General features: G+C 32.8%; 10 protein-coding genes across 10 annotated transcripts; 6 read left to right on the plus strand and 4 right to left on the minus strand.

Moving 5' to 3' along the window:
• Nucleotide 1: 1 nt before the first annotated feature.
• Nucleotides 2–142, plus strand: EIN_250080 (actin, putative; the record flags this gene model as incomplete). Its single annotated transcript, XM_004261637.1, has 1 exon — nucleotides 2–142. A coding segment is annotated over one exon (141 nt), but the record flags the coding sequence as incomplete, so codon positions are not given.
• Nucleotides 143–278: 136 nt separating this feature from the next.
• Nucleotides 279–2,294, plus strand: EIN_250090 (hypothetical protein; the record flags this gene model as incomplete). The annotated part of the gene is made up of 1 exon (XM_004261638.1): nucleotides 279–2,294. The coding sequence occupies one exon, from the start codon at nucleotides 279–281 to the stop codon at nucleotides 2,292–2,294; it is 2,016 nt and encodes a 671-aa protein (XP_004261686.1).
• Nucleotides 2,295–2,935: 641 nt separating this feature from the next.
• EIN_250100 (guanine nucleotide exchange factor, putative) lies at nucleotides 2,936–6,505 on the plus strand (the record flags this gene model as incomplete). The annotated part of the gene is made up of 2 exons (XM_004261639.1): nucleotides 2,936–3,556; nucleotides 3,644–6,505. 2 exons carry the CDS (start codon nucleotides 2,936–2,938, stop codon nucleotides 6,503–6,505), a joined length of 3,483 nt encoding a protein of 1,160 aa, XP_004261687.1.
• A 76-nt stretch (nucleotides 6,506–6,581) lies between these two features.
• On the plus strand, nucleotides 6,582–6,974 carry EIN_250110 (hypothetical protein; the record flags this gene model as incomplete). Its single annotated transcript, XM_004261640.1, has 1 exon — nucleotides 6,582–6,974. The coding sequence occupies one exon, from the start codon at nucleotides 6,582–6,584 to the stop codon at nucleotides 6,972–6,974; it is 393 nt and encodes a 130-aa protein (XP_004261688.1).
• An 84-nt stretch (nucleotides 6,975–7,058) lies between these two features.
• EIN_250120 (AP-2 complex subunit beta-1, putative) lies at nucleotides 7,059–9,650 on the minus strand (the record flags this gene model as incomplete). The annotated part of the gene is made up of 1 exon (XM_004261641.1): nucleotides 7,059–9,650. One exon carries the CDS (start codon nucleotides 9,648–9,650, stop codon nucleotides 7,059–7,061), a length of 2,592 nt encoding a protein of 863 aa, XP_004261689.1.
• A 1,124-nt stretch (nucleotides 9,651–10,774) lies between these two features.
• On the minus strand, nucleotides 10,775–11,722 carry EIN_250130 (hypothetical protein; the record flags this gene model as incomplete). Its single annotated transcript, XM_004261642.1, has 1 exon — nucleotides 10,775–11,722. The coding sequence occupies one exon, from the start codon at nucleotides 11,720–11,722 to the stop codon at nucleotides 10,775–10,777; it is 948 nt and encodes a 315-aa protein (XP_004261690.1).
• Nucleotides 11,723–16,496: 4,774 nt separating this feature from the next.
• On the minus strand, nucleotides 16,497–18,113 carry EIN_250140 (hypothetical protein; the record flags this gene model as incomplete). Its single annotated transcript, XM_004261643.1, has 1 exon — nucleotides 16,497–18,113. One exon carries the CDS (start codon nucleotides 18,111–18,113, stop codon nucleotides 16,497–16,499), a length of 1,617 nt encoding a protein of 538 aa, XP_004261691.1.
• A 484-nt stretch (nucleotides 18,114–18,597) lies between these two features.
• Nucleotides 18,598–18,966, plus strand: EIN_250150 (hypothetical protein; the record flags this gene model as incomplete). Its single annotated transcript, XM_004261644.1, has 1 exon — nucleotides 18,598–18,966. The coding sequence occupies one exon, from the start codon at nucleotides 18,598–18,600 to the stop codon at nucleotides 18,964–18,966; it is 369 nt and encodes a 122-aa protein (XP_004261692.1).
• Nucleotides 18,967–21,556: 2,590 nt separating this feature from the next.
• Nucleotides 21,557–22,765, plus strand: EIN_250160 (hypothetical protein; the record flags this gene model as incomplete). The annotated part of the gene is made up of 3 exons (XM_004261645.1): nucleotides 21,557–22,208; nucleotides 22,296–22,394; nucleotides 22,455–22,765. The coding sequence occupies 3 exons, from the start codon at nucleotides 21,557–21,559 to the stop codon at nucleotides 22,763–22,765; spliced, it is 1,062 nt and encodes a 353-aa protein (XP_004261693.1).
• An 88-nt stretch (nucleotides 22,766–22,853) lies between these two features.
• On the minus strand, nucleotides 22,854–25,658 carry EIN_250170 (hypothetical protein; the record flags this gene model as incomplete). The annotated part of the gene is made up of 1 exon (XM_004261646.1): nucleotides 22,854–25,658. The coding sequence occupies one exon, from the start codon at nucleotides 25,656–25,658 to the stop codon at nucleotides 22,854–22,856; it is 2,805 nt and encodes a 934-aa protein (XP_004261694.1).
• Nucleotides 25,659–25,804: the final 146 nt, after the last annotated feature.

A 25,804-nucleotide genomic window follows, 5' to 3' on the forward strand; every position in this document is an offset into this window, starting at 1 on the left:
CATTGCTCCACCAGAGAGAAAGTACTCTGTCTGGATCGGAGGTTCAATTCTTGCCTCATTGTCCACTTTCCAGAACATGTGGATCACCAAGGAAGAGTACGACGAGTCTGGCCCAGCCATCGTCCACAGAAAGTGCTTCTAAATTACGATTCTTACTTTTTTAGTTTAACATTCTTTTAGTTTTTACATTCATTTAAGTGCAAAGTGAATAAATTCGTAATAATAAATATAATACTTATATCTAATTTTATTTAATTAAAATAAACTTGAAAAAAGAAATGGTAAAGCTTGAGATGATTTACCTAATGAAAGTCGCACTTCGATTTAATTCACATAATCATCTCAGAGACTTTCTGATGATCAGTCGTCACTGTCTTGAGGCGATTAACGCACTTAAAGTTAACCCTTTTTTTACTAACGAAGTCTCTGTTGTGTGGTTCTTCAAAAACTTCACACCAGAAACATTCGACAGCCCTCTTATTAATCTTAACTGCTTCGATTTGTTTTATAAAGTCAAACAAATTCGGAATACGGACTTCTTCTGTGTTTACACGAAAGGGCAATTGACTGAAACCTTTGCAAAGAACATCTTTCCTAAGGTTACGCGATTGGTCATGGTCGATGATAAAAACGATAAACGAACAAAATTCAACGAGTTCTTAATCGAGCATTCCGAATACTTCACTTCACTCTATCATTTCGCTGGTGACCTTAAAATGGCAGTTTGTTTCTTTGAAAAGTACACCGAACACGGAAACGAAAAGTACCTTCATCTCCCGAACCTTGTTGTGTTGAATAAAAATGGGAAAAACCTAATTAAGAGAAATTACGAGAATTTGGTACTACTTGAAAGGTTGGAAAAATGCGTTCCAGACAACAATAGAGTATCTATTTATGTTATTGTGTCAAACCACGACCCCCAAACAGGGACACTCTTTAATGCGTTTAAAAAGATCAACATATGTTACGACACCCTTGTGTGTTCGGATAGTGAAAAGGCATGCAAAAACGTTATTTGTACAAAAGGGACTTTACTCATCGACGGAAATATTGAAAACGAAAAGACCAACGATTGTATTGAACGAACGTGTGCAATAAGTGCGTTAATAATTAACCCAAGCAATTTACTCAACGAGTGGACAGTGCCTTCTTGTGTTGATTCAGTTGGGATATGGTCAAATAACAACTCAAATCAGACAGAACAATTCAATGAAGTGCATTATAAGTTTCCAGATGTGACATCTTTCAGCCTCAATAATTGTCTCCAATTGTCGTTCCACAAAGTGTTTGGCATTTCAAGTCTCACACTTTCGAATTGCCAAAACATCCTTTTTGGCAAAGAATGTGTTTTTCTATCACTCAAGAAAGTTGTATTAGAAAGTGTGTTTTCAGTAACATTTGACATCGATCTGAGTGCTCTTGAATACCTCAAAATTGATGAGAGCAAAGCGGTGAGTTTTGTTGGAGTTGGAGATATCAAAGAAATCAATATAAGGGGGTGTTTCACCATTGATTTGCCTCAAATTGATTTTCAACACAAGACTATATACATTGCACAGTCGTTGGAGATATCATTTGAAAATTCAAACCCAATTGAGTTCATGGGTAAAGACTTCAATGAATTGGTTCGTGCGATGGAAGTGCTATTTGAATACCCGAATTACAGAAGCGACTTGACAAAATTCAGAGTCCACAAATTTTTGCCACAAACAACAAAGTTGGTCGTTGTCAATAGAGAGATACTCCGTGTGAACCCGTTCGACACAGATGAAACAACTGCAGACATGGTTGTCAGTAAGTACTTCTATTGTGAAGATAACAAAAACCAGACGCAGACTTTTAAGACGCCTAAAGGGTCGGTTGGTATCAAAAGCTTGAGGTACTTTGAGTTGGAAGTTACTGGATTTAGTGAAATGAGTTTTGGGTGTTGTGATGGGGAGAATTACGACAACGATTATTATGAGGACACTCATGTAGGATGGGAAGATGGGAGTGTTGGGTATCATTCTGATGATGGTTTGGTGTGGGTTGACTCCTTTCGTCAAGAAAGGGCTTTAGATTATGGTAATGACATAGATCGAACAGTCACTGTTGGGTGTGGGTATGATATTAAAAAGCACACTATCTTTTTTACGTACGAGGGAAAGATTGTGAGTAAAACAGTAGTTAAGTGGAAAGAAGTGAACGCATTAATTGCTCTTGGCGCGTTCAAAAAGGTGTTCATAAACTACGGAGACAAACAGTTTAAGTGGATGATATCAGATTATGAAAAGTTGGACTGTCGTGTAGTCTGAGTGTGTTACTAGTAGTTTAATTTATATATTTTAGTTTGTAAATTTTTCATTTGTACAATCAATAAAAGTTAAATTCTTTTGTTTGTATTAAATAGTATAATTCAATAATATGTTAATAATTTTTTAACTATTTTCTCGATAATTTTTAATTTTTAATTTAGCAAAAAAAATGAAAAATGTATTATATCTATACTAAAAACAAATTATTATAATAATTATTATTCACTAACTGAAATATAACATTTATTATTTGTTATTATTATTATTTTTGTGATTTAATACATTTATAGTATTAAAACAGTTATAAATTTTGTTAAAATATTACTTCAAAAAATTTTTATAATTAATTAACAATATTAAACAATTTGAAGAAAGATAAAAATTAAAAAGTTGGGTCAAATATTAATAAACCCGAAACAGTTTTTTTCCATCTCTTTTTCTGTACAATTTCAATGTGTAAAAATTAATAAATCGAATAAATCTTTGTCAAGATGTTCTATTTTTTATATCAAACAACTTCACTAAAATCAGTAAAACAGAAAAAAAGTTTCAAATGTAACTCCAATCTTTGGGAGAAGCGAAATCCACAAAAAACAAGAATAATAATTGTTATTAATAAGAACTAAAAATTGAGAGCGTTAATGTCCCATTTGTTATACGATACAACCCATTTCAACCACCTGCGCAACGAAACACGTGGGACGTTTATATGTGTGAAGCCCAGTGAAACGTTAATGGGTTATATGTTGTCTCCACGAAATTTTGTGAGTGAACAGCGTTTTCAAATTCGCCTGTCTCGAGAGGTAGAGTTTCAAAGAGGCAAAAAATTTACTGTTGCGAAAAAGGACACCAAAACTACACTCAATGTGATTTGCACTGAAACAGGGAAAATTGAAAAAGACAAAGATAACCAAATTATGAAAGGCAATGTCTTTGGACTCGTTCAAGCATTTTGTAATGACGAGAAAAATGGTTCCATGAAGGCTTTTGTGTGGACATACACTGGGTATTGCACGACGGAGGAGATGTTACGGAGTATGTTTCTCAACCACGACGTAGCATGTAACGATGACAACAAGAAAAGTTTATTAGTACGAGCTCGAGTAGTTAGTGCGCTTAAGTATTGGATTGAAAATATATGGAACGTGATAAAATCAAACGAGAAAAATGTCGATGACATCATGTATGAATTTTTGAAAAGATTGAAGAATTATGGGATGACTAGAGAACACGATTTGATACGTTCATGTTACCAACGAGTTGTTTGTCTCTAATTTTATTCTTTTTATTTATAATTAATTAATAATTAATAAATTAATTGCTAATAGTATTCAATGTTAATACTTTAGATGGACGGAGTCGAAGTTGAGTACTTCAAAACACAACGAAACATAGAGTTTTCAATTCCAATGTTTTCGGATATAGTCGGGCACTCGATTGAAACAAGCGTATTCAATTTATTACATCCACTTGAATATGCAAGACAAGTCACTTTGATCACATCGGATATGTTCAGACGAATCAAATTGTATGAAATGTTGATGTGGTCGAATAGTGAAAAGGAGTCTTGTCAGAACATTATGTCGATTCAAAAATTCTTTAATGGACTACAGAACCACTTTACTCGAATGTTATTGTCGGAGAGTCGTGTTGAAAAACGAATCAAAATAGTCGAGCGATTGATGCAAATAGCGAATTACTGTTACACCTATCACAACTTTGACACTGTTTTGTGTATCATGCTTTTATTTGGTACGTCTGCAATTCATCGATTGAAGAGAACGTTCGAAGGACTCAACCAAGAGACACAAGACATCATGAAAAAATTGAAACCATTAACTCTTCCTGATAATAACAAAGAAGTTCTGCGTGCTGAGACTAACAAAGTCATTGGAAACCCAATGGTCCCATATATCGGTCTAATTTTGAGTGACTTGACCTTCACAAACTTTGGGAACAAAACAAAGGAGGGGGACTTAATTAACTTTGCGAAGTGCAGACAAATCTCGAAAATACTCGAACAAGTTGTTTTCATGCACCAACAAACATACTCCCAACTCATAGTTAGTGATATTAATATTCGAGCGATGATACTTTCGGACGCTGCGCTTGAGTTGACGATGTCGGACAAAGAGTCGTACGAACTCTCCCAGAGGACTGAACCAAAAGTGTACTCTCTCATTCCCCCAGAGAAGTCAGTGAACCGGTATACCCTGCACTTCCCTGGCAAAAGACTCAAAACAGTTTCAGTCTCAAATACGTCGAGTACACTCCTTCAAGTGTTTTATGACGCACTTGGGGTCGATGTGTCAAAGCATCAGATATACATCTTCTACACTGGACAGAGTATAAACGAATCAATCAGTCCGAATAACCCCGTGAATCGAATTAAAATAGTCGAAAGAGATACTGAAGTTGTTGTGTGTGCTCTTCAAAAGGTGATGTATGTCAACATTGTCTTGGAGTACAATAAGGTCCTATGTCAAACAACAATTCCGTTGGACCCAACCCTTCCATTGGAGTATTTAAACCCGATTCTACAAACGTACACATCGACGGCGTCATATCCAATTTTGCTGAAGTCGAATCGAGTGTGCGGGTGTATGTTACCTTCGTTGTCTCTTGAAGAGATTGAATGGAGTGATGGCGACACCATCTTTCTGATACCAATCCGCGAGCTTAAAAATGGACTTGGGGAGCTCGATTATGATTCGTTGCGGTTCAAATCGTCGCGCTTCTTCTCGACGTTCACTGGGACGTTTGATGGGAAAAGGGCGGATGTAGTCATAGTAGATGTCATGGTTCTTGTGTATATAACGGAGACCCTTCATTCTGTCTTTCCGATCGAGACCATGAGTCTCCGATATGATCCGTGGGGTGGGACTATTGAGTTTTCATTTTTGGGAAAAGAGAACATTGAGGTTTATCAGAATGTTGTGATTGAAATGGAGAACCACACGGTGCGAGAGTTAATGAAACGGATTTGTCAAATCAGTAAAAAGCAGAGGAAGGTCCGATTGATTGGGACGAATCGGTTTTATGTTGAAAGTGACACAACGGGCATTCCCGTCCGCCTTGAGAAACTTATTAATGTGATGTACCTCTCCAAAGAATTCACCCGAATGGACTTCTTCGATTTTGATAGAAAGGACATTTTGGGCAATTTGAAACAGTTTGAGGAGGACGGAATCATTGAACCAAAAGACACTGCTGGGATATTTGTGTGTTATATCAAGAGCTTGGGAGAACCTTTAATATCATCTGACCACACGAAGCACTTTATTTCGTTTGACTTTTTGGACAGAGAAGACCGGATAGAGTTACTTAAGAGAGCGTTCCATGAATTGACTGAGACGATTCGACCAATTTCAGTGTTAGTTGTTAAGGTCTTGTCCCTGTTTTTCTCGTTCACGAAAAATCCTGCACCACAGGGTTTCTCCGACTTGTTGTTTGACAATTTGCCTGATAAAGGATTGGCAGAGAGAATTCTGACGTATTTAGTACTGAACGCGGAAAGCATTTTACCAACAATGAAGACGGAAGAAAATCACTTATACACGCCGTTTTTGCCATCAGTTGACTTCCTCCCCAATTCGACGATCTTGCAAATCAACTCGGGGATTGCCATTTCAAATGAACCGTCGAATGCTAACGACTTGATATACAAAAAGAACTCGAAGATATCGCCAAGAATCACACAAGACCTTGCACGTTCATTTATTGAAACCCCAAGAAGACACGCCCCAAAAAGAAACCTCGGACGAACGGACTCGATGTTCATGACGAATAGCCAGAAACAATCTCAACTCACGATGGCCACTCTGAGTGACTCTGAATACCCAATGTCTAGTTTAAGTACGAACATTAATAACTCATTCACAGGTCGGACCAGTAAAAACACACACAAAATAATGCCATCGCCAACACAATCGAGACTTGCGTCTTCACAATTAATTAAATCGCCTCCAGTCAACACACCAAGCAGTAGAGAAGAACAAAGTGAAAGCCCTTTTAATGAAGAAAGTAAGTTACAAGTTTTGGAGTCGAAGAAATTTGAGAGTAAACGAGTGCTACAAATCAGGCAGAGGTTTGAGTCTCGGTCGGGGCAGAGCACGCCGAAAAGTGAACGGTCATCGCCGAGGAATGTAGAGGACTCGAAGGAAAAGCGTAACACTTTTCAAGAGGCGCTGAACTTCTTTCAAAAACCATAATATTATATATAGTTTTTTGTGTTATTTAGTGTCACATTTATGGTTGAATTTTTTAATCAAAAGAACTCGAAAGCGCATGAGCATTCCAATTGAAGATGAATATATGGATGACGAGACACTCATCCATCTCATGAAAGACGGCAAAACCAAAATTCAAATAATAGATGTGCGAGGGAGCGATCTATCAGATCGAATGATCCGTGGTGCTATTAACATTCCAAATAGAGATGGCTATTTTGTTAGTAAAATACCAGAAATACTAGAAACATATCATACATATGATTACATCGTCGTTCATTGTATGAGATCTGTCGTGAGAGGCCCAAGTTGCGCACGAAAACTGAAAGAAAAGTTTGTGCTTTCGAAGTACTTTGCGACAAGCAATTTGAAGATTGTGATATTGTCTGGTGGGATGAAAGGGTTCGTGTTGAAACACAAAGAAAAAGAGTTCTATGACTACATTCACTGATTGGTTTCATTTGTGTTATATATGTGTATATATATTTATGTATATACTGTTTGGACAAAAATAAGTATCAAGTCAACGAGTTGATTAGAGTAATGTTTCAAGGAATCGAACAACAAGCGGTAAGTACTTTTTATCAACACACTTGATGACGGCCTTGAAACCTTTTGATGTGGTGGTGACCTCAAGCATGACATCCAAGTCGTTCAAAAATTTGAAGGTGTACATCAGCCTCTCTCCGTCTTTTTCCTTTTTGTTTGCGACCAAAAACATGTTCTGAGTCTTTTTGAGCTTGTCCTCGACACCAGTGCCTTTGAATTCTTTTGTTACAGTGTTCGGGAGGGAGTTCCACAATTTGGCGCAATTGCCGACATCAACCTTTCCAAGTTCTTTGAACATCAAATTGACTGGCATCTCAAGAATGTAAAAGTAAATTTGCTGTGTGGAGTTTGCAATAGCAACTTCAAGGCGATTGGTGACTGGACAATCTGCTTCCGGTGTAATGAAACCGATTGGAATCAAAGCACCCCAACGCTTTGTTGGTGGGATGGCATCGATGTTCAGCTGACCGGGAACAAGTCCAAACGCGTTTTTGTTGAACTGCATTTGGAAGTTAGTGATAGTCAACGGAGAGTTGTTGTTAATTTCCATTTGCAAGAACAGACTACCACCTTCCATTATCAGACTGGCGTTCACCTTCATGTCGGTTGGTGTCTTGGGAAGCGCAGTCAGTCGGTTCAACTGGATCTTCTCTTTGCCAACAGCGAAAACGTCGCTCATGCCGTCCTTTCTTCCAGAGTCTTCGTCGAAGTCCAACACGTTCTTTGATGTTGTTCCAATCAAGTTGGAGCTTCCTCCGTCGAAGCAAAGTAAATCAGACATTTCGCTTCCACTCTCCTCTTCATCAAGTTTCAAACTGACTCCAATCTTTTTCAATTTAACAACAAAGGCAGCCGGGACTTTCTGATACACAACACTTAATTCTCCAAGGTGCGACATCAAGTGAGTTAAAACGGTCGAGTGGAGGTATTGTGTTTGGGACGATATGACGACTCTGTCTTCGTTGATGATCTTCTTAGCTTCTTCTGGATGGTTGAACAAGATTCTCCAATAGATGTGTGCTCTATCTCTCAAATCAAATGACTGTGAATTTGAAGCTTCTGTTAACGCCTTTTGGACCAAATCTTGTGCTTCCGGGTTTGTGATAAAGAACTTGACAGCAGCAGTCAAAAGCGCAAGTTGCACATTGAGTGGCTCATCCGCAAAAGTGTTCATAAAGTCGTACAACAATTCAGAAGAGTTTGTAATGAGTTTGTTATATTCCCCGATGATCCAAATCATTGCAGCCTTTGCGTTTGGATCGTCCAATGTGTTCAAGTTGTCGCACAACTTCGCAATGACTGGAAGGTATTTCTGTGGGTATTTGCGGAACAAATCTTTCATTACAATGCACGCCTCTTGGACAATGTAGTTTTGTCCCAACTCAATCAACTCAACTAATTGTTTCACACACCGATCAGCAACTTTGTCCAACTTCAATGCACAGCGGCCAAAAGCCTGAACCGCTTTTCTAACAAACTCGATATCAGCAGACAAGGCGTATTCTTTCAACTCAACTAGAATGTCCATCACATTAGTTTCATTGACCAACATCAACATGATCTCCAATTTCTCCAATTTGATATAAATAGGCTCATCGTATGAACAATAGAACGTTCTTAACTGTACAGAGAAGAGGTGGGGGTACTTTTGTACAATCAAGTTAATGCATCGGAGTGTGATGTACTGAATTTCATAATCATGTTTCGAGCTATTAGAAAGAACTATAGACACCAAAGGCGGTGCAAGTCGTTTGCAGTACATTTCTGCAATTTGTGGCGAGACAACTTCAAGATGTCTCAACACAATTTTAACGGCAGCCATCACGACGGCTGGGTTGTTATGGGTCATTTTATTTGCAACTCGTTCGCAAATGTTTTCGGCTTCTTTGGGGTCTGTCGGTCCATACGTTGCCAATGCGTCCATGATATATATCTGTCCCCACTCGTTACTTCCGTCTAATGCACTTAAAAGTGGTCTGACCATTTTGTCGTCGATGATCCACTCTTTGCCTTCACTGGTGCCAATTTCGTGTAACACAGCAATGACGTTTGAAACAACCATTTGATTATCATCAAGTAACATTCCTTTAATTGTTTCGACAAATCCACGTTGTTCTATTAATTGTGGGTTCATACAATATAACTTCAAAACACAGAGGACTGCAGTCTTTCTGACGTATGGGTCAGAGTCTTTCAAACATTTTGTAAGCGGTTCCAAGAAGTATTCAAACACCGTTTGTACTCTAATGCATCCCATAGTTCGAATAGCTAATGCTCTAATTAATGGATTCGTGTCTGTCGAGTCTTTGACAAACGAATTAACCACCAAAATTGCTCTCTCTGGCTGACTTCGAGAGTAGTTCATTAAGTATAAATACACCAACTTCTTCAACTCAAGTTTATTCGTCTGCATACACTTTAAGACGTCAATAAAGAGCATCGAAACATCCTTTCCCTCAGTCATCGCAGCAACAATACGTTTGACCGCTTCGGTGCGGACGTCGTCTTTACTGCTGTTGAGTTTTTCTCGGAGGTCCTGAATCTCCCCGCGGTGGCTTGACACAAAGTACTTCGACATGTCTAGAACTTTTAAGTTCCCTCAAAATTTTTATGGTTTTTAGTTATTAAAAATGGTTCCCGACATCTTCTAGTTTTTGTTCACGTTTTTGGGCAGAATTCCCTTTTTAATGAACCACTAACTTCCCAATTATCACAATAAAACTATATCAAATGATTTAATACTATAATTTATATAGTTTTATTCCATATTTAAGAAGTTAAATGAACCACTTTTTTTCGCTTTTTTAGTAGAAAACTTTGAGGTTTTCAAATATGAAGAGTATGGATCTTGAAATAGATAAAAATTAATATATTAATAAATGTTTTGAATACACAAAAGTAATATTTATAATAAAATAAAACACGCATATTAATTATTATAAAGCACTGCCTTTGTGAAAATGTCTTTGTTTTTTTTTGATTTTATCAATTGTAACATTCGCACAATCTTTTTCATTTACAATTTGACTTTGTTCTAATTGTCACATTGCTGCAAGACACAAACTTGATTACATGTGCCGTATCGACTTCTATCTTAATGTTTTCACACTTCTCAAGAACTACACTGCCAAACCCATTGTATCGATCTTTAATTAATTGGGTGACAGAAAAAAATAAGGATTAAATGATGTAAAAAAGTGGGATTTGGTTTTTTATTTTTTATTTATTTTTTTTACAAAATAACAATTTCTATAAAAGACTTATTAAATTATTTAAAATTAATCTGTTACCCAATTAATTCTTGTCCCCATAAATTACTCTATCTGTATACCTTTGAATGTTAGTTGGTGTATTGGTGATGACTTGAAGAGTACCAATTTGATTGGTGAATTTGATTTACACAAGTGAATTAACAATTGTTCAATCTGCGTTGTTTAGAGTGTTAAAAATCTTAATTGTTTTTAAACACTGATTAGATTTTCTTCTTTCATAAATACAAAATTATTGTTGTGTTGAAAATAATGAAATAAAAGTTTGTAAGCGTCAAAACTTTAGAAAACATTACGGTTATAACAATAAAGTAACATAACGAGGTTATAAGTAGCTTTTTTGAGTATAAACTATTTTTTTATTAAATGATTTTTAAAAAACTTTAAGAAACTCCAAATTTTTAATTAGAAAACTTAATAAAATAATAACAATTCAATTTTCAAAAGAAGGCGGGTTTGTCTGTTGGATAAAAGAATCGTTTGGTATTTCAGGAGCGTAATGGAAAGAGAACTGGAAAGGTTGTTGAAATTGTTGCGTGTCGAATTGATGAGGCAGTTGTTGTGTTGGTATGTCATTATCCAAATAAGACATTTCTTTCACATCTGTTTCTTCAATGGGTTTGTCTTGTAGCGTAAAAGTAACACCACTATTACACAATTCGCAAATAGGTGTTGATTGACAGATGCTTTCGTTTTTAATATGTTCAAATGACGTTGGTCTTTCTTCTACTGTTTTTTCTTTACTTGAACGCACACCCTTTCCAGTTGGAGGTGGTAAACATACACATCTAAAATCATCGTTTTGATCTGTATCAACTTGATATAATGTACATCTTATTGTGGAATCTTTATACATGACTTCAGTTACCTTCCCATATAATCCCGTCCCATATCTTTCGACTTCTTCTTTGGTTTTTTCCACCTCTCCGACACGCATCCTACTAAATGTTCTAAGAGACAATCCAGATTTTGTAAAAGGTGATACACTAAGTTCATTTTTGACGAAGGTAAATATGTTTGTATCAACAAGTGCTTGACATAAACACTTCTTAATATTTGAATCTTTCTCGTGATACAACCTATTGAGCTTATTGGTTGTGTGATTTCCAGCAAGAAGAGATTTTTTATGCTCAAAAATAAGCTGGTTTACTTGATCATTGAACACTTCTCTGTTATCTGGACTCCATATAGATGCAGTGAGCAATTTCATACTTAATGTTTTTGTTTTGGAAGGCTTGTGAAACACAATTGTATATCCTTGCGAAATAAGGATTGCCTGCATGCCGAGAATAAATGCAGCGTTGTGTTTTTCATCGATAAGTCTTGTTTCGGATTCAGATTTTCGGGCATTACTCTGTTTTCCTTTTAAAGGTTGAGACATCGTTCGGTATATAAGAATTGAGTTTTTCGTGAAATCGTTTCTAATTTTTCCATCATGGAATTTTTATATTATTTTATATTATTAAATATTATATTAAATAGTAAAATAAAAAAAACTTATTATTTCACAAAAGATTTCACCTTTTAATTGGATGATCTATAAATCAAATATTTAATATCAGATTAAAACATGTTTTGTCATGTTACTTTAAAACCAGAACTATTAAAAATATTAAAAAAAATTACTTAATATTATTATCAAGTTTGTATTATTTTGATTTTTATCTAAGAAAAACAAAAAATGCATTTGCCGGGACTCGAACCCGGATCTCCACCTTGGAAGGGTGGAATTCTGCCCTTAGACCACAAATGCTTCTACAAACAATTAGATATTATTATTATAATTAGAGTAGGTGCAAAAGTAAAACTAGAATGATAAGTAATATTCTATTATAAACAACTATTCGTTATTGGTTTCTATTTTTATTTCTATTAAAATTCTAAGAACTGATTATAATGAACATAAAATTATAATGCATGTCTTTCGAGAATACATTCGGTCAGTTAAGTGTTAAAGTACCACATAAATTGAATCTTAACTTAATTCACCAATATACACAACTCTGTCCATGTCAAATTGTACATAGAAAAACATAAATTTATTAAAAACGGAACACATAAAATTGTATTTCAAAACACAACCTTTGTTGCCGACTTAATAAATGTTTGAATGTATTTTAATTGAACTTAAACAAAGGAGGTAATGGTGGTAACAACAAAGATTTATACAAGCAGTTGTGTTGCAACAACAAAACAGTTAATATACACATCGACTATTATTGAAAATATTTCATTTTAAACACGTTGTAATTTTGTTAATTTTTTAATAATACTTACTTTCTAAATAAAAGGAGTCGAATAAAATTTTAAAAGGTTGTAAAGTGAAATATCTCTTTATACACAATGACAAATTTAAGTGTACATCAATTCATTTATTTGATACAATGAATTCCATTTGTAACAATACAACACTTTTCTTGTTGACAAGAAAGGTGTTCATTTTGCAAACAAGAGAAAATAGATCCGAACAACTTGCTTATTGGGATAAACAATTTACAATTTTAATAAAATAAGGCATTGTTGTTATCACTCTTTGTCTCGTGGATAAATCTAAGAAAATAGTTGTCGAACAATTCAATACATAAAAAAATATAATCTTATAATTTTAAAACTGAATATAAAAAATATGTAGAGTTTTTTTTAATTATAAAACATAACAAACAAAAATATGTTTATTTTTTTCAATCATCTCAAACCATTTACATATTGTACTTTTTATCAATTACCTTTAAAAACAATTAAATTGTGTTATTTTTTATATTCAATAAAAAGTCTTGGTTTTTATTTCGTTGTGTTTTATTTTTTTGTTATAAATAGAAAGAATTATACTTTTTGTTTGATTGTTTGAATTTGTCATAATGTTTTATTTATATATAGGTATGAAATTATAATATAATAATAATACCACAATATTATTATTTGTAATATTTGTACTGAATTGAGAACAAATTGTTTAATTGTTTAACTTGACAAAAAGGTTGGAATTATTTAAGGTGGTTTTGATAGACAATTTTTAATTCCAGACTTTTCAAATAACAGTTATTTGGAGATTTTTTAACATTAAAGAAAATCACAAAAATACACTTCTTATATAATAAACTCGAAAATAAAAAAATAGTAGAATTTGATTTTAAACAAACCTAAAATTCACACGAAAAATTGACTTTAACAAAACTACAAAAAACAATAACATTTATAATTATGTTTAAAGCAAAAGGTGTGTTTTTAAAATAGAAATTGTATTTTTAGTAGTTAAAAATAAAAATACAATGGAAATGATTGTTTATTGGTGACAAAAGAGACACCACTGCGTTGTTTGAGTAATGTGAGGGTGAACAGAATAAATAATTTGAGTATTTTTGGTTCAATTTTTATTAGAAACAACACAAACAATGCAACATGTTTTGAATACACAACAAAACCCTGTATAGAGAAGCAATGATTTCAGATATAAAGATAAAACCAACTTGTATTTTAGTATAGAATATGGTTGTTTATATTATAAATTTATGAAAAAAACAAAGAATAAAAATAGAGAAAATACAGCCATATATAAAGCAAGAATTTAACATTATAAACATATGATGAATAAGTTGTTTCTTTCTTTTCATATCGGACAAACTAACCGCTTAGAGAGAGTTACGCAACACAATGTAATCATCAATGTATCTTTGTGATCCCTCATACACTCATATATCCAAAGCAAGTATAGGCGCTTACAATCAAATGGCTTGCTTTTGGAAAATACAATCTTATTGTCATTGGTAAAACGGTAAATATGATAAGCGCCTGGGTGTGCCATAAAGACTTTGAAAGTCTTCCCTTATTAGTGTTCTAAAAAAATATCAAATGAAATTATGAAAAGACTGACGTTAAACAAGTCAATCACGACTTACCAATATCAACAATTTGATTTGGTCCAAAAAGTGGCGCAATTCAAGTCGAGAAAAAGGATAATTTATCAAATGAATTAATGAAACCAATGAAAAAAATACACAAATTACAAAAACAGTTTAGAACAACAAATGTATTGAGTATAACAAAACTAGAATGATAACATCCAAAAATGAATACACTAAAAAGATTGATGATTATATATGAGAAAAAAGAAAAAAAAACAAGAATGAAAAAAAAAATATAAAAAAAACGAAAAAAAAACGAAATGGGGATAAAAAAACACAAAAAAAAGAGTCACAAAGATATTATTGATAGATTACATTGTTTTATTTTATTTAATGTTAATAATATGTTAATAATATATAAATAATAAAATGATAAATGGATATAATTATTTTTAACGTAACATTATTTTGTATTGGTTGTACTTCATAACATAAAACAAAATTACAAATGGTATTCATTATACAAAACTCATTAACCAAATGATTACAAGTTAAAACAACAATAAACCTTTTTCTTGGTGAGAACCGTGTTCACTTTGAAGTCATTAAACACTTTTTCAAAAGTCAATTACCGAGTTTAAAAAGTCTTGTTTGATTTCAAATTATTCATTGCAAGTGATGTATAAAAGTCAAAGCATGAAACACAAGGCTGGTTGATGTTAATTGTTGTAAATGACATTTAGTTCGCTTTGTTATTAATAAAAAAAAACTCAAACTGCCCAAGGATTCTTTGTTGTGTATTATGTCTTATTTATAATTTTCTCTTGGGCTCTGCAATAAAGTGAATGAGTATTGTGTTGTTAAAATATTCACTACTATTGTGTGTGTTTCCATTTGTTTTCTTCACTTCAAATGTACCATTGTCAATTATAAGAAAACGGACGTCAAATGTTTTTACAACAAGATCAGTGGTCTCAACTTCTTCTTTTTTACAAGTCTTTATTTATAGTTATTGATAAATTGATGTTTTGTAATATCAATGCCTTTATATTGATTGATAGTCTTAGTAACAGATGGAATATGTTGTACATGCCAAATTTTTTGTTTCCTTTCCAACCAATCAACACCTAATCTACCTTTTTATCTTAGTAAAAATATCAAATCGATTATAATATTAATTAATTAAAAAGTTGTGTAAAAGTCTTGACCTCATATATGTTCAACCTTTATAAATCGCTTATGATTGCAAAAAAATGAAAACGTTGAACGACCAATGTTTTATATTGTTTAAGAATATTGGGCTAATTAGTTTTTATTTATAAAAGTTTATTTTGCAAGTTGGCTTTCATTTTTGTCAACAATCAATTTCTTGATGTCTACAATGCCAACATATTATTGTAACGATATTGTTGTTAATAATTTCAACTCCATGATTTCTTTTGATTTCGGCACGGGAATATAGCGTCCTATTTCGATAAAAACTGCTCATCCATTTTTTCATTTAAAAAATATAATTCACAATTTTTTATATTAATTTGTTGTTAATTTTTTTATATTTACTTTTATTCAATGAACCAATCAATTAAATTTATAATTGATTGAATTTTCGTTTTAATTGATTAAAAAAAATTTATAAATACAAAACCATAAAACACTGAAGTACACAACATCAATACGTTCATTAGACTGGTTTATACGGGTTACAAAAATGCCATCAACAAAGCATTTTATGACGACAAATGATAAGAAGGATATACAAAGATCAATTGAATTGTATAATAAAGAAAAGAACAAGCCAAAATTGCCACTAAAATGTACAATAAAAAATTATAACAAGATCACAGAAAATTCAAAATATAACAACACTTGAGGGCATTGTTTATTTGGGGATAAACACTGAGAATCACTCAGTCAAAACCAATTAAATAGAATGGAACATATCACTATTAAAAACAATTGTGGTTTGGTTTACCTTTCTAATGCCTCAATACCCAGTTGTGACTTCATGCTGGGTGTTGATTCATAAATTAATTTGTTTGTATCGAGGTTTTGACTGATGATATAGCATAACATTAACAATTTATCATACTAGAACAAAAAAAAACAATTATCTTTGAATCTCTTGATAACAACACAACAGAGTGAACTTAAGAAACAAAACATAATATTATAAAAATGAACAAATTAACAGTTGTAACACTTAGTTTATGTTTAAAAACTAATCGTAAAACAAGCCCTTGGTTTGAACAATAATATACCTTGTTTACTTCAATAAGGCATATTTGAAATAAAATAAATAAGAATCAATTAATTTCAAAGTTCAATTTCTTCGTCATCCAAGTGTTCAGGCAATGGTATTTCGAAATCGACATCTTTCTGTTCCACGAATGGTGAAGGCTTTCCCGAGAATGCGACGTCTTGTTCTTCTTTAATATTTTCTTTTTCAGTATCAATCTTCGGGGATTGCCCATCTTTCTCTTTGTTGTTGTCCATCTCTTCTTCTGGTACTTGTTTATATTCTTTTCCCAAGCTTTCCTCCTTCGGGAAATTGATTGACTTTGGCAAGAAGAGTGACGCAAAGAAATCGATGAACCCGAACGCCATGAAACAGAAGAAAGGGAAGTATATGTTGAGTGGAAATTGATTACCAAGAGACCAAGCAAACAGTGGTGTTGATCCCAATGGAGCGACCATTCTTAAGAATGCGACCATGGACTGCGATAGACCATTTAAAGTGCCCAACAAATCGCTCTTTACACTATTAGCGATGAGTGCCATGACTGATGCAAAACAAAATTGGTTGGTCATTTGTGTAAAAAGGTTGATTGGTACTATCCCACACCACATGACGATTTTCCCATACTTAGAAAGGTAGTGGATGCTTGGGAACAAAGGGAACATCGAGACACTCCCGATGGAACCAATTCGATTCGTCCACAAGACACCAATTTTATTGACGACAGGACGGTATATAAACATTTGTGTGACGATAATGCCTATTGCAGAGACCATCGCAAAATTGCCCATTTGGTCTGTCCCCCATCCGAACCCTCCGACTTCGTCACTAGCCATAAAGAGTAAAGGTATGATACTCCACAACACGGCAGCCTGTGTACCTATAATTCCATACATCACACAACACAACAACCCTTGGTATTCCTTTGAAAACGCCATTTTAAATATTGCGATCATGCGTTGGTAAACCTTTTTGATGATAGTCAAGACATCTATGTACCACGGGTCAGTCGTCTTCTCGCGGGGTTTGGTTTCTTGCAAATAAAAGAATGACAACACGACTCCTATGAGAGTAAAACACGCACACACGATATTGGGAAGGATATATGGAAACGTCTCGAAAAATGTGATACCCCCAAATACCTTTGGGTATTGAATACATGGTCGGGCTAAGTACCCACCCAGTGCAGACCCAATAATCATCCCAAATCCATTCGTAAGTCCTATCAACCCAAACACCTGAGCACGATTCTCTTTATTCGAAAATTCACCCATGAACGTCTTGATCACACCGATATTCCCATTCACAAATCCGCTGATAAAGCGACAAACTACAGCCCACCAAAAGTTGAACGAAAACCCAAACATGATTGTCGCGATAAACGAACCACATGAACCAAATAACAATATTGGCCGGCGCCCGATGTTGTCGGACAACACACCAAGGAAGAAGCTACTTATGAATTGCGCTAATTGAAAACTCGCAGACAATAAACCACTGTAAAACCCCGCATCGTTGGTCTCGGAAACCATCCCAAAGTCCATGACCATAAATCCACTGTACGACCCAATCGAGTTGCCGACAAACGATTCACAGATTTGTAGAATGAGTAATGGTATCAACTTCGAGACCGGAAACCCTTTGGGAAAGATGTTAGTAAATGGAGAAAGGAGAATTTCAAAGAACCGGTACATTCTAAATAACGAGTTTCAGTTTGTTTGATGGGTGTTGGATATTGAAGAGGAGAGAACAATCTCCAAAGTAGAATTCAAGCGACTTCCTCTACATTTTTTAGTAGTGTTGTAAATAGAAAAAGCATTTATAATATGATCTATGGTATTTTTATTAAAGAAAATTAATTTCATTTTTCTTATTTTGAGTATGAGGTTTTTATAACTAAAAAGTCATGCTAATGAATAATTAATTATTCGAAATTATACTACAAACTATACAGACTTATTTTTTAATAACAATTTATTTTAATAATAAATAATTAAATAATTAATAAATTATTTTTTTGATAATATTATTAATATTATTATTTTAACTATTAGAAAAAATAAAATAGTAATTGATTTATAGTAATTATATTATAAAGTAAATAATAAAAAAACAGTTTAATAAATTAAAAAAATACTATCTAATAATATAGAGAGAAACTGAAAAAGAAATAAAAGGATGGAGTCTATTGTGGCTGAACATCGGAACATGAGCGAAAAATTGCGAGCGGAAAACTGTTTATTGCGTGAGAAAGCGTCGCGTAGTCTTGGTGAGTTAATGGTGAACACTCGAAATAATTCAATCGTTCCTGTTGCAAAATTGATTGACAACGAAACGGAGATAGAGGCATTAACAAAACAACTCCAAATCAACGCAATTGCACTTTCGAAACAAACAAGACAGTGGACTCAAAGTATTAAAAACCTTGAAGATACCCTCAACGAACTTGGCAATTTGGAAATAGTCGGGAAAACAATGGAAACTAATTTGAATGAAATCGACAATGCTGTTCGTAAGTTGGTCACTGAAAAATACACCTCCAAATAATTCATTTTATCAACAACATGTATATGGACATTTACAATGTTATTACTATATTATATAGATATTTTTATTATATTGATCAAGTATAAGTATAGTAGTTTATTGGTTTTAGTATAATATTCTTTCTATTTTGAGGATAAAAAATATACTAATATCTTTAGTAAATATTATTAATAATTATTAATAATTAATTATAATAAATAATAAATTAATATTTAATTAATTTTTTTTTAATATATATATTATTAATTTATTGGTTATGTATCACTATAAATAATTAAAAGTCAAATTTATTAGTTTCATATAATTAGTTTTATTATTTAATTAATCAATTGTGTCAATGTTATTTTTAGTTTGATCCAACTTGATAATCAACTGATACAAAATCAGATTAAATCTTTATCCTTGAATGAAATTAAATAATGTGATTTATTATAGTTTAGAAATAATAAGATTAATTTACTTAAAACGCAAATAAAATCTTAATGAAAATGAAGATAATAACTGGATCAAGATTATCTTGAGAATCTTATTCATCAAATCGACTTTAAAATGAAAAGATTTGATTAGTTGAGTGTTCTATTTGAATATAGCTAAATAAAAGGATGAAAAGTCTGGGCAGATAAACCAAAGAAACAAAAACGACTTGCTGTATTGACACTTCAAAGACACTAAATCACTGAAACTTGAACCCACAACTCGCACAAAATCTTGACTCATTGTCTAATCGGACTTCACCACACTCTGGGCATATTTTTTTATATTCAGCATTGTTTACTTCACACTCATCATGTCTTTTCTTTTTGTAATACTGGGTGAAACATATGTTGTGCCAGTCCTTTCCTTCTGCTTGTTTCCTCTCTGCAAAGTAAACAGGCTTTCCACATAACTCGCACCGCCAAGACATCTTCACTTATTCAGTTCATGTTTCACCTTTTGCAGAACGTTATTAGTCGAAAAGACCGTTGTTATTATTGGGGTCTATTGCCCAGAAAAAAATGATAAGCTATTAGTTTCATTAAATCTAATATCCCGATTTGATGGGTTGAAATTGTTTGCTAGATAAAAACTTTTTGTATCTACCTTTGTTATTCCAAAATTGGTGAGTAAAAAAAGTGGTTTTTTTGTGTTCCCTTTTCTGAGATTGTGAGCAAATATTCGGGATCTAATCCTATTATCATTTTTGTTTGTATTTTACTTGTTTCATTTTACAACTTATTAGCTTTAAAAATGCTTATAATCCAACTCGTTTTTTAAGATTTTGTTTTATTAAATATAGTTTGTTAATTGTTGAAATATAATTTGGGTTTGGTTTAAGTTTTTAAAAATTAATAAAGAAACATCATTTTAATTGGCGGGTAAATTAAAGTTAAATTTTTTAAGTTTTATTAAATTGAAAAGTTAAAAAAAACTTAACAAGTTCAAAACAGAAACGTAATAATAATAAGTTTTTATTTTTTTCTTTTACCTAAACCCTTTTTTTGCCTTCATACACAAAACAAATTTTTGAAATTTTTTATTTTTTTATCAACTTAAATTTGAATTGTATATTTTATAGTCACACTTAAAGTGAATGAGTTTGTTTGTGTAAAACAAGAGCAAAGCTTAAAAAAGAAAGATGGGGTCTAATGATGGTTTGATATATTTGGTTGTTTTTTTATAAAGAGAATATTGTCATTTGATTATAACGATATTGGTGTTTATATTGTCGTTATATTTGTTAATGCGACTATTTGACATTGTTTGTCATAAAGTGGATTGACGATGTAGCGTTTTTTGTTTTAATGTTGTAACACAATAAAGCGATATGAAATTTCGTCCAAAAAGAATATTTTTGATCAATCTTAAGTAATTGAGTTCTCATTTGTTAATTATTTTAAGTAAAATAAAACTGACATTGGCCGGTTTGAGTTAGAAAGGGGTTTTGGAATAAAAATAATAAAAAATGATTTGGACAATTTCCTTTTTTACTTATTTTTCTTCTTAAAAAAGTTTTAAGTTGTGAAAGTGTTAAACTACTAAAAAATATTACACATATAATAAATAAAAATAAATCAATTAAAAATATTCTAAAAAATATTATTATACTAATATTTATAATAAAAAATACATAAACTAATAAAAATTGTTTTATATAAAAAAACACTGTTAATTTTTATTAATATTCAATAATAAATATAATTAAAAAATATGTATTTAAAAATAAAAAAAAATAAAAACATCAAAGTTTCCAACTTATTCGAAACAAACTATTAATTATAATTATTCTTTAGTTACATATACTTATGATATTAAAGATAAATAAATAAAATGAATTTTATTTTTATTTTTCATTTTATTATCCATCATTTAATAATTATTATTTTACTAACAAAAGAAAAAACTTATAAATACCAAGATTTTTTAAAATGAAAAATATGAATTTAATTGTATTCTAAAAATTAATGCTTTCAATAATCAAATATAACTAATCAATTAAACTTTATAATTAATTTTGCTATCATTTATAGTTAAGTGTTTTAATTCAATCAATCATGTTGATTCACATGTTACCTGTTTTCAAATAAAGAGATCTGTAATAAGCATACAGAAGATGAAGCCTGCACAAGTTCCAGAGTGGAAACGAAAGCTTTTAGAAAAACGTCAAAGCAAAGGCAACACAGTGACTGATGAATTGGAAAAGAAGCTTCAAGAACGAAACAGTCAACAAGAAACTAAAGGGGAACCTCCCCTTGAACAACCTGTTACAAAGACACAAGACCAACCCGTTAAAGAAGAGTCTTCCAAGCAACAAGAACAACCAATTGAAGTCAAAGAGACTTTGAAGTCAATTCAAGAAACACCAAAAGAACGACAACAGAGTGTAGAACAAAATAAAGAATCAACAGGAGACGAGCCACTTCAAATAATCCCCCATCGACCAAAATCAATGCGAAGATCAAAAACTGAAAATACAAAAGTCGAAGTAAAAACTGAAAAATTGCAGTCTGACAAAAAAATGGAAGACACCCCACAAGCTCTAAGAAAGTCGGTGAAAGCAACAACCCCCGTCACACAAGGCAAACCAACAGTGAACGCGAAGTTGATTTGTCTTGGTGAGAGTGGGACTGGGAAATCGTCGATCATTGAAAAGTTAGTCAATGACATTTTCAGAAATGCGTATGTCGCGACTATTGGGGCAGATTGGAGTAAAAAGGAATTCAAATTGAAGGAAGCGCAGTTTGTAGCGACGATATGGGATACTGGTTTGTGACTCATATAACTTTTTTTATATACATATAAAACAGAGTCGATACAAGACTCGTTCATATACCAAAGAGAATAACAAACAGCTGGACAAGAACGATTCAGAAATGTAACAGCCGGGTGTTACAGAGATGTCAATGGTGTAGTGTTTGTGTTTGATGTATCGAACAGAGCGTCTTTTGAAGGTGTGTTATAATATCTAACATATAATTAATATATGATATTAATTAAATACTAATTAATAGGAATATCATTTTGGATAGCAGATGTCAAAGAAAAAGGAAATACTAAATATGGAACAATACTGTGTGGAAATAAAGCGGACTTGGAAGTCAGAGCAGTCTCTACACAAGAAGGACAAGCACTTGCTGACAAGTTTGGGATGAAATACTTTGAAACCTCGGCGAAAGAAGGAACAAATATCCAAACGATGTTTGAAACCCTCTTGGCAGACGCATATAAGCTCGACCCCGAAATGGGGACGAGAGGAAGTCTGAAGAAATTGCCGATAGAAGAGAAACAAAAACAACAACCACAAAGCTCGGGGTGTTGCTGAGCACTTCCATTCATTTTTTAGTCACTTTAATATTTTTTGTTGGAAATCAAATTATTTCAAATGTCTTTTAAATGAAAATAAAACTCATTCAATAAAATGAAAAAGTTGCATTTGTGTATTTCAAAATGTGCTGTGGTGCTTGGAAAGAAGAGGAACAATGAAGAGACGTTAAAGAAGAGCAACCTTTGAAACACAAAACCCCAAATTTGGTGACTGAAGCTGGAATAACTAAGTCTGTAAGTGAGGAACAATTGTGGAAGGACATATCACATATCTTTTGAATGGACGTTGGGATGTCGATAAAAGACAGTGACTTACAGTTTTTGAACATGAAATTTCTAATTTTGGTGAGTGTTGTGGGAAGGCGGATTTCATTCAAAAATGGCAAATTGGCGAAGCACAAATGAGTGCCAAATACAACGCTTTTTGAAAAGGATATATCTCTTAAATTAGAGCATCCTATGAATGCATAGTCATTAATAAAAGTTACAGAGTTTGGTAAAATAACTTTTGTAAGGGAAGTGCAGTTTGCATAATTTCTCAGTGACAAAGCTTTGATGTTATTTTTCACTTCAATGCTTTTAAGTTGGCAAAAGTTCACTAAATACCTCTCACAAAGACTTGCAGTCTGAGCCGGAACAAATTTGGGGTGTTTGGCGAGCGAATCACATCCATAGAGTGCGTAGTCTTCAATTTCAATTTCATTAACGGGTGACTCAATGATTCGGAGTGACTTCACATTATAAAAGACTTTATAAGGCAATGTTTTTAGTCCACTTGGCAACGTCAAAGAAGTGATTCCTTTTGCTTCATAAAATGCGCCAATTCCTAGAGAAGTTAAAGAGTCTGCAAATTTCATGTCAACCCAATAATTAAAATTGCTTTGTTGAAAGCAGTAATCCCCAATTTCTTTGAGATATAACATAGCAACACTAACATCTTCTTTGTAGTAAAGACGATCTTCAAATATATTTGCTGCGATTTTTGGAATGCCACACAAGTCTGGACTGGTCCATGCCCACTGTTCATAACTTCTGGCTGGTTCTCTGAAACGAACTCCTTTGATATAATTGAAACCATTAACCACATTATCAGGTAAGTAATGTTCATCTTCATAATGTTCTGAATATTCAACAAGATAGTCAACTACAATATTTTTGCCCGATGTGCACCATGAGCAGTACGAATTAAAATGAGTTAACGTCACAACTCCTTTGCGACATTCCAACCTCAGGCCATAACATTTTAACAAGTCAATCGATTTCACAGTTGTGTTTAAGTAAACCTTTGTGCTCAAACAGTTCTCACACTCAAGAAACTCGATGTTGTAACTGTCCAAACGGATTATACTATTTGGAGCTTCAACAATTTTCATTCGAGTTATTGTAAACGGAATTCCAAAAAGAGCGATTGAGTCTTTAATTTCACAAGAACATATCCTTTCAAAGTTGACACCGTTGGAAATGAGTTGTGGTAACACACCAAACTTTTGTTTTTCAACAACTACATAATCGGAGTCTTTCCACATAAATACTTCTAAATCTTTTACTTGTTCAACAAACACTCTGAAATTGTCTTGCTCGTCTGTGGTTAGTTTGTTGAATTTTTCTATCTCAAATACAGCCTCCGTTTTCATCCTTCTTTCAAATTCGTCCATTGCTTTGTACCTATTAAACATTGCATCAAAGTATTCTGGAAGACCGAAAAATTGCTCAAATGGAACATCGCTGAGGTACCTAAATTGCAATTCCTTTGATATTCCAATTTGAGTTTCATGTGAACATAACACCTGAACTCTTTCACCACGGTTAAGACTAAAATTTTCTAAATGTTGTGGTATTTCAACATTAAAATAAATTGTCCTTGGCAAGTCTAACACAACAGTCCTTACATCAATTTGTGAAATGTTCAAATCGTCTGTTGTACTCTTAGTAATTACAATTTTATCAAAATGTTTGTTTGTCATTTTTACATACTTGGTAACACCTTCCACTTCTCTCTCTTCAATGTTTATACTCTTATTAACATTATTAAAAGATGCTGGCACATTCAAGTCATTGTACTTCTCAAAGTCTTTGATCCCAAGAAGCATCACTTTAAAAACTGTCTTGATCTTTCTAAATATCTCATTCTCATAATCACAAAGCTCTTCATTTCGTAAATACAAAAACTTTTCCAAGTAAAGCCCACCTTTTGCAGAACTGAGTGGAAGAAAGTACTTCAGTTGTCCTTTTCCACTTGAAAAAATTCTTAACCGTTCCAAATTGTGAAGCTCTAAAAACATATCCACGTTTTTGTCAATGTCTGAGAGAAATTTCAGTGCAATTTGTTCAACATCTTCAGTGAATTCATCGATCTCTGGAACGACTATTGTCACACCCAACAAATTATCCCATTTTTGGATGTTTCTTAAAAAGAAGTCAAGTGTTTCTCTTGAGTGGATAACAAAATTTTGGAATTTTGAAATGTTCTTGAAATGTAATGTTTCAAAGGGGAAGTGTGTTGAACATATTGGGAACGGTTCGACCTTGTTGAGAATAAAATCATTTGTTACAGTAAATTCCCTCTCCGACAAATTTGACACTTTAATATACTTGATTTGACTTGAGAACTCCTCTTGTATTTGGATTCGATATGAAGGAATATGTAATGTTTTAATGTTTGGAAACAACTTTAGAATGTCTTTTGTATAGTGTTCAGAAAGGTATCTCTGATACACATTAACTTTATAATAATTGGTGTGTACATTCTCTTGTATAACTGGATTGATTTGTAGACGTTCCATTACTTTTTTGCACTTCTTATTAACAGTTACAAACGCACGCAGTGCCTTAAATGAGTTTATGTAAAGTACCACATTCATCATGAAAAACTCTTCCAACTTATTAGACATAATAAACTCGTGTTTTTGAGTTTTAAATTTTTAAATAGGTACTTTTTACCAATTGCAACAGTTTCAGTTCAAAACTCAAACTTTTTATAAACGAAGTCTATAGAATACTTTTCAATTAAAATAATTAATATAATTTAGAGTTTTGT

This window comes from Entamoeba invadens, assembly GCF_000330505.1.
Source record: "Entamoeba invadens IP1 unplaced genomic scaffold scaff_1105074726103, whole genome shotgun sequence".
Lineage (NCBI taxonomy): Eukaryota > Evosea > Mastigamoebida > Endamoebidae > Entamoeba > Entamoeba invadens.